Here is a 16,282-nt window from a genome sequence, read left to right as displayed (position 1 = left end):
CCCAGGGATGTACCTGATCAAGGTCAAATACCCTTTACATGCAAAATATTAATATTGATAGATGTAGATGTTGATGCACATGGGTATTGGTGTTGATATACATGTATCTATTGATGTAGATTAATGTAAATACAATACAGTCAATGAATAACGTACCTCAAAGGCATATGAGTACTTAAGCAAACAATGCAACGGTGTATTGGATCAAGGTCAGACATATGTATTAAATAATGATATTGATAGATGCAGTTAGTGATGTTACATGTACATGTTGATATGTATGTAGATATTGATGTACAGATGTAAATACAGTGGTATCAAGGGCGTAAAGCACAAACAACCAATAGAAAGATGTACATGTACTGGATGCAAAAATATTAATATAGATAGATGTAGATATTGATGTACAGTTGTTGTTGTTATACATGTTGATGTAGATATATGTAAGTTCAGTATGTACACTCAATAAATATAACCTCAGGCTTAAAATATTAATATACATCTCGATGTAGTTATTGATGTACATAGATGTTATTGGTGTTGATGTGCAGGTAGATATTGATGTAGATGTAAACATAATACTACCAATAAGTATCATACATGCAGCTCAAAGGCATGTTAAAGTACAAACAAACAGTTACCGGTACAAGAATGTACTGGATCAAGGTCACACAGCCTGTACGAAAATATTGATATTGATAGATGTGGATTGATATGTATGGACATCGATATACATGTAAGTATATACATGTATACACACATGTATACAAAATTATCATTAAATATCAAACCTCAAAACATTAATCTGCAAACAGTAAATGGATACAGTGATTCAAGGTAAAAATAACCTTCAGATGCAGAACATTGATTAGTGTCAGCGACATATCAAATAATGATAAACAAATTAGAATAAAAATAAAGTATTTTAAAGTATACATCCAAAGAAAATTCACGAAAGTGATGATTATAGACAAATTATATATGAATGGAAAGGTCTTGTCTTTTTATACACAAATATGTCACTAAAAAGTCTTATTGATGTCGTGGAAATGCAAGAAATGAAATTATTAGAGACCCTTCTCAGCCCCCCAGACACACACTAAACGTGATCAAATCCAGTCGAGAATAATGACGTCACATGATGATCGACTCACTCAGCCGCTCTCTAGCTAGCTCTGTGCAAGCCAGCAGTACACTGATAGCTGATTCACCTTCCTGGTCTCTATTTTTCTTCGAATTTACCGTTTTCTTCATGTATTGTGATATCCGAATTCTGTTTTCGACAACTTCAGACTATAAGGGAACCAGAACTGTGTTATTTTGCCCAGTTTTTATTGAATTGTGAACTGGAAAGATCGATTTTGTCCACTCGACAGTCTTCGTTGTGTTGCTCTACTAACTATTGAAAAACTCCAAGCTGCACGGTCCCATTCACTTGCTCCCGATGCATGTTGCAGGTTACGCTGTTTGATCCAGTCAAAAGTCAAGGTAAGCATGTTTGGAAACTGTACTTGTTCTGACGATGCATTCAGGTCAGATGACAGATACAGATCTGATATAAGTTTAGAATCATGCATTTTGGCGTATACTATTAAAATTAAAAAGTCTTTATTTTAGAAATAATGTTTTTGCACAATTCCAGCAGATTTTTTCTTCAGATTTCTAAAACTGGTCAGGACTCAGGCAGGCGATTAAATTATTTAGGAGCACTGGTATGGACCATGGCTGAAAATCTGCTGTTTCAGAGGAATGTTTAAGTTTTTATTATACACAGAAATATATCACCATGATGCCGATGTCATGAAGCCAGACAAATTTTCAGCAGTGATTACCCTGATTCCTGGCCAAAATCACTCACACGTATTGCGAGGTTAGTATTAGTATACTAACCTCGCACCACGAACCGCGTTTGGCAGTGGATTTCTAACTAGTGGGTCACGCGTGCTGGGATCTCACTTCTTGGGTCCACAACACACGACTTCTATGGCTTGAATTTTCTTTGCGCGGCGGCATGTAATGAACCCTTGGGTGGGCCAAAATTAGAGTCTGGTGTTTCTTTCTGATTAGAGTGTTGCTGCATATATGCATGCGTAATGCCTTCAACAATGAAGATAAATGCAATCTTTGTAATGACACAGAGACTCAGAGAGCACCGTACCTCAAGTGATGTTCGTGTAGTCTCCACTTCACTACTGCTACAGCCTACACTACGCTACACACCTACCCGGGTAGGTGTGGCGTACATGTACGGTAGTGTAGCGGTAGTGAAGTGGAGTGGGGCTTACACAAACATCACTTGAGGTAGAGCACCAGTGTTCTGAGTGGAACTTTTCAGGTGTCTTAACCTACTATCATTTGTTGTTGACCGGGAATTACATGCCACCGCACGTCATCAATCATCACGATAATTAAATTCATACTTTGATTTGATTATTTAAACTATTTCTTTTTTTTCTCTCTTCTACACACAGATCTGCACAATTGCTGACTCTGGTGACTTCTGGTCTCTGCTTGCTACCTCAATCTGGGAGATTCCATCATGTCCTTTTACTATGATTTGGATATAGCCATTTTTTTCTTCACTCTTTCCAGGACCTACGGTTTGCAAGTTGTGGACTGATAATGATACAAAAGAAAAATTTTCTTTATCAATCTTGGAAACAATTTTGAGCATAGTTTTGGAGAGAACTAAGAAATTTGACTTGGACAGGAATACAGCTTGTCAAAAATAATAACACACAATTTAAAACGAAAGAACAATTTTAATGTTACTAGGGCATTTTGCGAGAAATGTTATACTCAATCACACGTCCCAAATCAAGGGTAAGTCCTTTGATTAAACATGTAGTTGAATTGCGATTGCAACTCGACCTTATTACGCTTGAATTTGAATTTAAGACTTACGCTTGATTTGCAATTGAACATAAGTTTCTTGCAGTGCCCCATAATTATGTTTTGTTATCAGATATTCAACGTGCTGATTTTTCTCGAAAGGTATAATATATTTGTCCTTTTAAACGGTATTTGAATATGGGTACGCCTTTTATTTGTTTTCCACAATATTTATTGCATGTATGAACAGAAGTGAAATATTTATTGTGAAGCACTGTGAATGTTGTGTGCTGTTGTGTGATGGTTCATCATTTTTGTTATAAGACTGAAAGCCTGGTGGATGTGAGGAAGTGGCCTGGATGAAAGAAAAGTGAACATGTGTCCAATTACTGATTTGCATATTCTAATACAATTTTGTGTCTGGATAAATTTTGCTATGCATTCCCTACATTAAGAGTAAAGGAGAAGTCCACGCAATCAAAAATTCATTTGAATTTAAAGAAAAATAACAAGATATTGCAGGAAATTTCATAAAAACTTTGATTCAAATTTATATAATTACTATTTTAACAGTTCCGTAAATATAACCTATTTTACGTGATCAGATGAAGAGTTACTTTCCTATCGTCAAATCTGCAAAGAATAAAAAACAAAATGCCACAAAAAATAGAAACGAATGTGATGTGAGTGACAACTCTAATTTGCATATCATTGTTTTGTGTGTATGACTGTTTTGAGTAAAAACAACAAGGGAAATTACTCTATTCAAATAATTTTTAGTTGATGTGGACTTGACTTTTTACTCTACCCCTCCCATCCCAAATAAGAGTAGAAATAATCTAATCAAGAACTTGGAAATCAAAAGCAGCAATTAAGAAGCAAGATTTGATAAATACAGGTCTGAATAGAATTTCACAAGAAAATAAAAAGAGAAAAAAAGATGGGTAGGGACGGGGAAGGAATAAAAAAAAAATGCCCCCCCCAAAAAATACGAGTTTCGAACCAGGGTCCTCGCACATGACAAAACAATGGCCAACGCATTTGGCCACAGACCATTGCCTTACCGGAATGGCATTTTTAAGATATATGAAATAAAGTCCGCTCGCCGCGTTTGCCTAATAATGCTTCGGCAATTCAACTGCAATTTCAGTCATTTCGCGATGGATATTGCCGTGTTTTTTTTGTGGTTCCTGACTTTGCTACTTAATGAAATTTCATAATTTTTGTTCAGTCATAAAGAAGAATGTCTATGCTTTATATTGATTATAATATTAATGTGACGCAAGTGAGATTTCTACGTGAAAATATGCTTTGTTTATTCACATATATTTCTTGGAAAAAAAAAATTTCTAAGCTAAATATCGGTTACCAAAATACGTTAAATGTGCACTTTTTTTCACTGTTCAGTAAATTCAAACTTTTATCTATATAACAAGACCAATATTAAGAGCAATAAACAATTCTAAGAGCAAAAAACGCTGATTGGAAAGATCGTCTCCAATGGGCTGCTGTCAGCTCAGCTGCTCTGCTCATTGTGTGACGTCACTCAGCTGGAGCTCGCAAGAGGACCGGTGGAAGGCAGAAATATGGCATGAAAATAAATCATTTTTGAGAGCTGATTTCTGCAAACTCTGATCACTATTTTGAAAAGTGAAGTTATATATCTGATTAGTAATACTTCCCCTTTACAATGATGACCACATAAAGTCATTATAAAATACTTTTGATTCTTCGGATGTATACTATTTTAAACAAACTTTATTTTAAAAGGATTTACAATAAGTTTACATTACAAATCCTTCTGTCTGACATACTTAAAAGGTAAACTCCAAAATTATGTGAGCTCCTTAGTTTAAAAAATCCAAAACAATTACATAGATCCATAAATCAATAAACCTCTTAAAAGGGTGTTACCTTAATTCTCCTATAATGTCATTAACATTAGCCTCAGTGATGAGTTGAACAAGGAGATCAATCCTCTTGCATCTTAGATATACAGGCTCGTTGTACCTGAAAAAATAAAAAGAATAAAAGCTTTATTACATTCAGTATGAAATCCAAAACCCAGCTAAAGTCTAGAAAGCAACAGCAACAACAACAAATCATCAGAAGAGATACTTGTATGAGAAAGGCTGAAAATAATTGAACAATCAAAAATTAATTGAATTATGAAAAATAATTACATGAATCAATTCTGTCAGATACTCCCAGAAGCAGGAACTATTTTCAGGTGAAAATCATTATAATAATAATATTCATTATTATTATCAATATTATCATTATTATTATTATCATCATCATCATCATTATTATCATTATCATCATTATTATTATTATTACTATTACTATTATTATTTATGTACTGCGCTATTCCCAAAATGGTCCAGGGCACTTACAACAAGAAAACGTAAGAATGAGAGAGCCAGACAGACATTCAGACACAGGAGAGAATCTGATGACTTACTTGCAATAGAACTTCTTGTAGTATTTAGTGATTCCCTGAGGTAGCCTGTCTATGAGCCACTGAAGATGACACAATGAAGCATATACATAGGCTGGCTGATCACTGCTAAGATGACTCAATAAAATACCTGAATTAAAGAAAATACATCAGTGTGCAGAGGTACATGTATAAGTAAACCCCTCAAAAAAAGTTTGGAAATCTGTGTTTGGCCATTAACCCTTTGCGTGCGACGGGCTTCCACAGAAGCCCAGCGAGTCGTTCACTTAGCTACGACGGGCTTCTACAGAAGCCGAGATTTTTTGGGTCTAATTCGATGAAGTTTTTCAGCTTTTTCGTAATTGTTATGTACTAAAACCTCTGCCATTATTTCCTTTATAAACCTATTTCGATAACAGAATGAAAACAATATACAGCTACGTGGGGAAAAATCCCGAAAATAGGAAATCATTTCAACTTTACCCGATTTTTCCGTTGGATTCAGACGGGGACGAATAAATTTGGTGACGAGCACGTACGCGCGCGCAAAAGGCCTGATCACGTGACATGTTCGGATCACGTGATTTGATCCATATCGTACACCAACATCTTTTCTGCAAGATCGTCACATAATATGCTACGCGTTTATTCACCATTTTCGTCTTATTATTTGTTTCATCAAGGAGATTTCACTCTAGAATGATATCTCCTCGGTTTCATCGATCGATTGTATTTTCAGAAAAACAAAAAAGCTTGTACGAGAGTAATGTCTTAGTACTTTGAGCTGATCTCGGTACACTTTTAAACTTTTTCATTCCCCATAATACGATCATCTCTCTTCTTCTCATTATTTTTGTCTACTATTCCGTAAAAAAAAGAGAAAAGAAAGCAGTTTAGCGCACCATTCATCTTAGGCTCTTTTCAAAAGGGAAACGCCCATGTTTTTCATGATATCCGCACTACCCGAACAAAAGAAGGTCAGGGCGGCCACTCAAACAAAATCCTTCCGAAAAGAGCAGGATACAGATGGTCAACGCCCCGAACAAAAGGAAGATTAGTGTTTATCGAGAGGATGACTTATTTAATGCTTTTCGTACTTAGCAATACAAAAAGCTTTTATGAATACTTTTATTTTTTCGACCAACATACCGGAACTAAAAACAACAAACTTTGTCTCATTTACCAACAACTCGTAGGTGCTTATGACATCCGTCAGTGATTCAAAGCGCTTTCCCTTGGTGATGATGCATAATAAAGGATGAAAGAAGAACCATTTAGGGAAATTGTAGAAAAAAAATGTTCAGATGTCACGGAGAACGACAAAGAATGAGAGACAGAGAATAAAAGGGTTAATAGACAAGTGCGCTTTGCTAAAATCCATGAATATCCACTTAAACGAATAACAACATGACTTTATTTTTGCTTATAGATTACAAAAAAAAATCCCACAACGTTTGTTTGTCGCAACTCGGTCCTCAGACCCTTGTCAAACTGATGACTTTTTTATTATTCTTGTTTGACATACCCCTTCCCCCCTCCAGATAGAAATGTTCTGATCTGCACTCTAATATTGCTTGTTTGTCTCCTCTCTCCGATTTTCTGCTTTTTTTCGCCAATTTCTTATTTTTTTAACCGGCGAAAAGCGTGGTAGAAAAAATTCATTTAGAAAAAATCCGACCCACCCGTTTTTGTTCCCGTTACTGCAAACAAAAATTTGGGTCGCTTACCCTGGTTAACATCAAAACCAAAATATCTTATTTCTTACATAAAAAACGGGGGCCGCTGAGCATTTTTGATAATGGAGGGGTTGAGCCGATAGTTGGAGGGAGTGGACCGGCCAAAAGAAAAATTACAAATTTATATAGACTTCGGATTTTTTTGTACATGTTTGCTGAAGGGGAGAGGACTGAAACTTCCTACCAACTCCGCCGCTTCTGTACTATTAGATTGAACGATTAAAACAATAGAGGCAAAAGTGAATTATATAATAATAATAATAATAATAATAATATGCAACATTTATATAGCGCTAAATATAAATGTTTCTAAGCGCTGCATACTATTACTATTATGATTTGTTTTAATGATTTATTTATTACCATTATTACTTCATGTGTTTTTGGTTGTGAAATCAAGGAGACAAATAAAAAATAGAACAAAACGAAAGAACAAATAAAAAACACCTTTTAATTGCAGATGTTATAATTTATTTAAGAAAAAATAATTTCTCTTACTTTTAGTAGTTGCTAGCATGGCTCTTTTTGAGGGAAAAGTAAAATAAAGAAACATAGAAAGTGACAAGGAGAGAGTCGGGAGACATGATTTCAGATTTACAATTTTAGTCACTCGTACCCGTGTAACTTTGAAATAATTTCAAGATATTACCAATCGAATACTGGTGCGCAAACTTCAGGAAGAAAATTATTTTACTATTACAATAGCTGCGTGGCAAATCGAATTAAATGAGACATATAATTTACGAAAAAATCTTTTTTTAAATGACTTTTAGTGAAAAATGGAGGCCTCTGTCTTGCCATATCCCTAAGCCCCAAGTTCACAAAAAATAGATTAGTCGTGCATTTTCTTTTGCGATAGATATCTACCCACGTTATTGGAAATGGAAGATGATATAGAATTTATTGTGAAATGACAATTACAATATTGTAGTTGTTTTAAAAGGTTTTTCGGGACTTTTTTTGAGAATCTGGGAGAAAACACCCCTAAATTTTCGACATGATGGCCACGATGCAATAGGATGAGAGGCTCACAAATGCAACAATCTCTGATCAATACAAGTTGGCAAAATCGAGGCATACTCTCGAAACGATTTCCGATGAAGAGAGAGAGAGGGGGGGGGGGGAGGTAGAAGTAATGTAAAATGACAGGTACTGAGAAGAAATAAATCAGAGAGAATTGATAGAGGGGGGTGGGGCGGGTACATACCTCGTAATCCAAATCGGGGAGAAGGAAGACAATACATATATCATTTAAATGAGAAGAACTAAGAGGGGAAAAAAGGTGTAGAGGGGAGGGGATATAGAAATACATTAGATTTAGGAAAGGGAATGAAAGCGGTAGATAATACATTCAGTTACAGGTTAGAAACCAGGGAAAGGGAAAACGAAAAAAAAATCCCTTGGTACCGTTTTTAAATACATGTAGACTACTGCACTTTATATTGACAAATGCGCAATAACCCCCCCCCCAAAAAAAAGGAAAAAACATCCGCCAGTCACATAGAATGATTTCAGTAGCTTTCCAGTGCCCCTGGTGCACTTTGAAACCCACCCCCTGCGTTCTTTCATTCTCTCATCTTATTGTTATTATTTTTGTCTTCTTTATATTTCAAAGGAAATAAACAGAGAATAAAGCGATTTAGAACACCGTTTATCCTCTTCTCTTTCGAAAATGAAAACGTCCTTGTAGTTCTTGATCTCGGCACTCCCCAAACAAAAGAAAGTCATGTGGACGCTAAAACAAATCCCTTATAAAAAGAGCAGGGAACAAATAGCCATAGATTAGTGATTTCGTCAGGATGACCTACTGCTTTTCGTATTTAGCAGTACAAAAAGCTCTTAGGAATACTGCTTTTCATATTACGACAGTAACATTTAAACAATGTAAATGTCTACTTGTTTATTGACAAACCATGCAGGCGCTTAAGAAATGGCAAGAACGTTTTCTTCTTGAGCATGACAGCACTTTATAAAAAAAGAAATACTTCCCCTTTTTGTATACGTTTCCTGAAGGGGGGGGGGGGGTGGACTCCCGCCTCCTACCAACTCCAACACCCCTGTACTGTTTTAAGTGAACGATTAAAAAGAAAGAGACAAAAAGTGATTTATTAATTTTGTTTTCGATTGTGAAAAAACCCAGAACGGTAAAAAAAAATAAAATGGAGGAACATAATAAAACACTTTTAATTTAGATGTTACAATTTCATTAGATGAAAATAATTTACTTTCTCTCATTGTAACGAACAGTAGTCGGTAGCATGGTTATTTTGGAGGGGAAAAGAAGATAAAGAAAAATGAAATGTAGAACGAGACGAGGAGAACGTTGGGAGGTATGATTTCAGATCCACTATATAATTTGAAACTTATTTACACCCTTCACTCTTTGAAATTGCAACGGAAAACATTTCGAATATTGGTATGTAATCTTCAGGAACAATTTTTTTTTAATACAAACCATAATATATGAAAAGATACCAAAGACGATATTTAGTGAAACGTTGAGGCCACCGTCTTGAAGTCCCCCCAAAATCACAAAATAGTTTCGGACTTTCGTTGCGCGGTGTTAAATCATCATCATCGCACTTGCAAGGAAAAATTCGCGCTTTTTTGTTCATTCTTGAAAATAAAGGTATTTGGTATGCTGTGATTTCACCCAAAACGGATTATCGTTGTAATTATACACTTTGGAAATGATCTCTCTACAAGGAGGTAAAGAGACGATTCATGAGTAGCGGGGAAATAGGCAATGAAAAAAAAAGCACTAGAGCAGACAACAAAGCGGTATCGATCGAACCCGACCTGTCCGCGCGTGCTGATTGCCCTTACGCATTTTTGTACACAGTGCCTATTGACTTGGGGGAAAAGCGAAGATTTTACAAAATAACACGACTTTTTCCTCATAAATTTTTTAACTATTCTGTTGATTTGAGAAGCGAAACCTGTATTTCTAGAAAGAAAAATGTCTGATCTTTCATCTTTACATTTACTAAAAATCCTGAAAATACATCAGTTTGGCGAAATTAGCAATTGATTGGGAAAACACCGCCACAGATCCAAATACCAGCAATGTACCAAAACGGCTCCGCCGCAGGGAGAGGTATCGGGATTCGCGGGTCCGCACGCAAAGGGTTAATTTCTCCCAACTCCCAATTTTACACAATGCGTATTTTACATCATTCAAAAGATCATTTAATTCACTTTAAAGTGATACCATGCTTGTTATGATCATGTCATCACAAAAAGAGCAGGATTCAAGTGTTGGATGAGGTCTGAATTGAAAAGCTGCAAAATGAGAGAAAAAAAATTGGAAATCTGAGTTTGGCCATCAATTTCTCCCAATTTCCAATTTTACACAATACATATTTGATATCATTCAAAAGATCATTTGATTCTCTTTAAAATGATACCATGCTTGTCATGATCATGCCATCACGAAAAGAGCAGGATTCAAAAGTGTTGGATGAGGTCTGAATTGAAAAGCTGCAAAACGAGCAGAAATAGTCATGAAGGGTCAATACAGAACATGATTCTTTTGTCTGTCAATAGAGATGAAAATCCATTCAAATCAAGCCCCTGCTTCTGTAGTGATGGTTCTGTGAGATAACATGGTTTGAGTCGTGGTTTGAAATACCCATGCATGTTTGTTTGTTTGTTATGTGTTAGCTTGTGCAAAGGTGTGTTTGATTCCATGTTAATGTTGATGTTAAGGTGCATGAAAATAATTAAAAGAAACTGCTGAGAAACTCACTCATCACCACTGAAAAAAGAACAGTGACTTTCAATATTGTGTCATTTTGCAACTTTTGAATTTTGACCTTGCCCCACATTTCAAGGCACTGCACCTCCATGTGAACGATAATCACATGTAGGGTATCATTTTAAAGAAAATTAAATAATCTATTCATTAATATTAATTAAACATTGATATTTACTAAAACCGATGAGGAATCATCGATCAAAGTCAAAAGAAACCGCTGAGAAACTCATTCATCACCACGGAAAAAAGAAAAGTGACTTTCAATATTGTGTCATTTTGCAGCTTTTGAAATTTGACCTTGCCCCACATTTCAAGGCACTGCACCTCTATGTGACCCATAATCATATCATGTAGGGTATCATTTTAAAGAGAATTAAATGCTCTATTCATTAATATTGATTACACATTTATATTTACTAAAACCGAGGAGGGATTATCGATCAAAGTCAGATTTTTAAACTTTTTTTGAGGAGTTTATATGAAAACTTGCATGGCTTTAATATTTGTCCAAGTTACAGCAATTTTACATACCAGGTGGGTGTTTCATAAAGCTGTTCGTAAGTTGAGAGCGACTTTAAGAACAACTGGTGATCCTTTCTTGTGGTAAATTGTATGTTCATCGGCGATGGTTTAGCGCGTTAGAAAGGTTCACCAGTCGTTCTTAAAGTCACTCTTAACTTACGAACAGCTTTATGAAGCGGCCCCCTGGTGGGTGTTTCATAAAGCTGTTCGTAAAGATATGCACAACTTTATGCATGACTGGAACATGTTCTAAGGTGCTAAGTCAGCTGCACAGGGATATATCACATAGCACAAGAAAGGATCACCAGTCGTGCATAAAGTCATTCATATCTTACGAACAGCTTTATGAAACACCCACCAGATTATAATGCAAACAACTATACCTCTTCCAATTCAATTTTCTCCTTTAATAGTCAAAGAGATGTCCGTTGTCCCAAAACATTTGACTTAGGAAAAGTTACCTGTACACCTAATTTTTTTACAAATATATACAGCGCCCTCCCTCAGAATATATAGGAATACTTGTAATCAGAATTGCCAGACATGCGCCAGCTGCGGATCACCAAAGCATGCAACGCAATGGCTTCAACCTCTGAGATGGTGGCATGATGACACCAATGCGTAAGGTTTATTCAAAGTCAGACCCTTCTTACCTTTAAGTCTTCCAGTGACATCTTGATTGACTTGAGGCATATCCTTTGTGATAAGAATCATCAAGTGAATGGCCCCCAGGCTCACTCCGCTGTTGGGATGACGCAAACAACCATCGACCAAATTCTAAGATGAACAGGTCAGAAAAGTAAGATGAGCAATAACAATTAAGCCATGTTCATTAATTACTTCATGGACATGGCTTATTCAATGAAATAAATGGTAGCCATGCACTAGGTTCAGTCAAAAACAGATATCAAAAGCACAAGACAGCATTTCATAATCAATTTTCGAAACAACACAGTAGACTTAAAAACTTGAAGATTGTCTGATCAATCCTAACTTAACAAGATAGTCTTGGTAACTTATAGCTCTCTTTTTTTCCAGATTAAAATATATTTTTTTGTTTTCAATAGAAAAGAATAATACACAAATCATTACAAAGTTTACATTTGGTAATGTAGCTGAGAATACTAGATAAAATAAAGTATACAAACATTGTTTTTCTTTTTTTTAAACACATTTTCCACCCATAGTACTCATTGTAAACAAAAATCTGTATGGAAATAGTGGAGAAATTGAAAACTGTTTAGACATACACATGAAATTGAGACAATTCTATATTCTTAAGGCTGAAAAGGGAAATTAAAATGTAATGAACATACATTAATAAAAAATTACTTACCAATATATCAAATATTTCTTCCTCGTTTTGTGGCTTGTACTTCAGAAGAAATTGCAATGCCTTGATTTGGCCCCATTCAGACAGTGAGCTTAATCTGCACAGAGAAAGGTGTTTTACATAATATGAACTATACAGATTTTTCAATCAAATAATGGTATGCTAGGTCATCAAAAAGGAGTACTTGTACTTCAGAAGGAATTGCAATGCCTTGATTTGGCCCCATTCAGACAGTGAGCTTAATCTACATAGAGAAAGGTGTTTGAAATAATATGAACATTACAAATTTTCAATCAAATAATGGTAGAAAAAGGGGGATGGAATTCCTCAATGAGGCAATAAAACCATAGGTGGTAGCCTCCATACTCCGTCTTAACAGACACTCACTTAAAATCCTACCCTGGTAGGTTTCCATGGTAATGAATGCCCCCCTCCCCAAAAAGAGACAGTAGCCAAGAAGGTGAACAAAATGAAGGAGAAAGGGAGGAGTAAAAGCAAGAAGGGAAGAGGGGGAAAAGGAAAGAGGAAAAAAGGTAAATAAAGGAAGGGGGAGGGGAAAGAAAAGAAATGGCAAAGGAGAAAAGGAGAGGCAGAGAAAAGAAAGGGGAGAAAGAGAGAGAAAGAAGAGAGGACAAAAATAAGGGAAAGATAAGGAGAAGGGTAAAGAAAAGGGGAGTGAAAAGGAAGGGACAAACAGAGAGGAAAGGAAAGGTAGGGAGAAAAAGGAAAGAAAAACGATCAAGAAGGGAAGAGAAAATGAGGAAGAAAAAAATAATGAAGGGAAAGGGAGATATGAAATAAAAAGGAAAAGATAAAAAAGGGGGAGAGAAGGGAAAGGAGAGATAAGAGGGGTAAAAAGATAAAAAGAAATGAGAGAGGAGAGAAAAGGAAGAGGATAGAGAGAGAAGAAGAAACATGCTAAAAGAGAGGGAAAGAAAAAGAGAAGGGAAATGAAGAGGGGAGAGGAGGTGAGGAATAGAGAGAGAAAATGATAAAGGAACTGGAGAGGGGAGAGCTTTTCAGACAGACTGCACCCCAATTGCGTCTTAACAGAACATGCGTCCGGGCGTTAGCGGGGTAGAGTTGTTTTTCTACCTCGCTTCCACCCTTGTGGAAGAGCAGTCAGAAAAGTGTCTGTTAAGATGGGTATAATGGACATAAACCCAATATACATATTGACAATAATCAGTAGATCCAATAAAACACAAATACATGTACAAAAGGCAATGAAGATTCATGGGAAATGGGTGACAAAATAAAATTGAATTATTTGGAAAACATTACCTGTTGAGGAGTGCATGTGCTATGTTCTGAGTGACGAGAAGATTTCCTTGAAGTTCATGAAGCACACATAGAACATTGATCATGACAGTGTTATCTCGGTCAGCAATCAGCTCACATAGCTGTTCAATGATGTTCCTGTCTACAAGGTAATGAACAGGACAAACATAGTTTGAATGTGGAATTTCTGAAAAAAGTGTTGGTACAAAGCAGCCCCTTCACCCCTCCAACAAATGTTATGCATTTCAATTCATTTTACCGATGGTTAAAATTGTCAGCTACAAATGATCATCGACATTCATTGTACATTCTTCAAACAAAGATATTGATGAAATCACATTCAATATGAAAAACATATTTTTGGACTGCATATAGTTGAAATTTTTCTAGCATTGTATTTTCTTTACACCAAGCCATAACTAGATGAAACATGATTCTGACTGGTCATGCATATATACTCTGATATCAAATATCAAGGTATTACACAAGTATTCATGGCTTATAACAAAATGTGGTAGTTCATAATTCAATATTCATATTTCACATTTCACATACCGGTATTCAGGGTTTCCACAGGGGCTTTGAGTACAAGTAATGGAAAGTTGATCACCCAACATCTGGGTGCAGGGTGACCAAAACCAGTTGGGTCTCAGGGCCACAACTTAAAGGAACATTTATATTCAAAAGATTGTCGTTTCAGTGAAGAAAATATGTGCTGACAAGTGAATGTCATATTGCAAAGAGTGCTGTCTGAAATTCAGTGTAGAGGAAGGTTCCGACCACCACTAACCACTGTATTGACAACACTCATCATTTATTTTATATTTAGCACATTTCACATCACAATAATCAGGCATGGCCTTTATTACTGGGAAAATTATTTAGTTTACATTTAATACTTTCTTTTCATCATAATATTCCAAGGATTAAGTCTCATACACATTGAGTAGATCAAACTTCTCATTCATGCTACTTGCAATCATATGATGACAAGAACTGCAGGACAAGACGTTTACTTGTGTAAAAGATGGTGAAATGATCTGAAGGTTTATTTCCAAGTCGTCAAATTGCCAACTCGTCTTCTATCATTTGGTCTACCATCAGTTTGTCCACTATCCACATGGTCTAATTGACAATACGTCAACTCAACATTTCGTCTAATAACCAGTTGGTCCAATAGCCATTTACTCCATATACCATTTGGTCTAATTGGACTAGGTGTTAATTGTGCAAAATGAATGAAATTGAAATGGATATAAGAACAACTGTTTATGAGACGAAATGGTCATAGACAAAATGGTGATTAGACGAAGTGATAGTTGGACCAAAAGGTTGTTAGACGAAATGTTGATGGACGGAATGGCATTAGACTAACTAAAAGTAGACCATGTGGTGAGTGGACGAGTTAGCAGTAGACGAATTGGCAATTAACCATCTGAAGCATACGAGCTAAATAAATGTTGCTTATTATTATCATTTGCTATCATGCTCGTACCTTTGATGAATGAAGAGTCAAGCTTCCAGGCTTTGAGACACCCTAACACTGCAATTCTTCTCACATATGCACTCTTGTCTTTCAGCCCTGCCAGAAGAGGAAGCTCTATGTACTCCATCAGGAGTGGTAACCTATTGAAAATCAAACAAATGGATTAAATATAAACTTCAGTTTTGGTCATGAGATTAATTACAGAAGAAACAAACTTTGAGAGTGATTGGAAAATGTAGATCTTAATGGATCAAAGAATTATTATAGGTTAATATAATTTGAAAATTAAGTGACTCGAATCTCCTGAGAGTCAAATGCACCATACACAGAAATGCACAAGTCAGACTACATAGAAGTTCAGAAGTGGGCATTGTTGGGTATCAGAGTAGGGAGTGCTATGGGTCCATGTAAAGAGAACTTCAAAACACATCTTGCATCTTTTCTAATTTCCTAGTTTGATTTTACCCAAGTATGTGCATATAAGTTCTCCATTGTAATAGTCAAATCTAAGGCTGGAGATACACATACGGCAAAAGGTGGAACGAGGCCGACCTGAAGGCGGCACAATGTATGTGTATCACCTCCCTATTTTTGATTGCCGTATTGGACTCGGTACACCCAACAGGCAGCTTGACCACTGAACTAGAAAAGGGTATAGTAGCAAACAATAGTTATTGCTAACGAACAAAAGAAAATGTTGACATGAAAAGACAGGAACATTTGTCACTTAAATAGTTGTCATGGATAAAGAATCACAAAGCGGTTTCAGTCTAGTTCTGGTGTATGTGTATACGCACCAAAGTGCAGGCTTGGGCTGGCGTTGGAGGCAGCTCAAAACCTGACGCATGTGTATCTTGGGCCTATTAAAGACTTTGTTATCTGATTTCAACCATAA

At 36.0% G+C, this 16,282-nt stretch overlaps 1 protein-coding gene across 1 annotated transcript in view; it reads right to left on the bottom strand.

Moving 5' to 3' along the window:
- LOC129259561 (AP-4 complex subunit beta-1-like) overlaps positions 1-16,282 on the bottom strand; it is a 34,398-nt gene that overhangs the window by 14,868 nt on the left and 3,248 nt on the right. Inside the window, exons 4-9 of the mRNA XM_054897842.2 lie at positions 15,397-15,527; positions 13,905-14,043; positions 12,624-12,717; positions 11,941-12,064; positions 5,297-5,423; positions 4,747-4,842 (exon numbers count right to left, since the gene is read on the bottom strand). Of these exons, the coding sequence (XP_054753817.2) occupies positions 4,747-4,842; positions 5,297-5,423; positions 11,941-12,064; positions 12,624-12,717; positions 13,905-14,043; positions 15,397-15,527 (711 nt within the window). The remainder of the gene's footprint in view (positions 1-4,746; positions 4,843-5,296; positions 5,424-11,940; positions 12,065-12,623; positions 12,718-13,904; positions 14,044-15,396; positions 15,528-16,282) is intronic.

The sequence above is a fragment of the Lytechinus pictus genome, chromosome 1, assembly GCF_037042905.1.
Source record: "Lytechinus pictus isolate F3 Inbred chromosome 1, Lp3.0, whole genome shotgun sequence".
Lineage (NCBI taxonomy): Eukaryota > Metazoa > Echinodermata > Echinoidea > Temnopleuroida > Toxopneustidae > Lytechinus > Lytechinus pictus.
The sequence above is the reverse complement of the archived record's forward strand: the minus strand, read 5'-3'. Positions and strand labels throughout refer to the sequence as shown.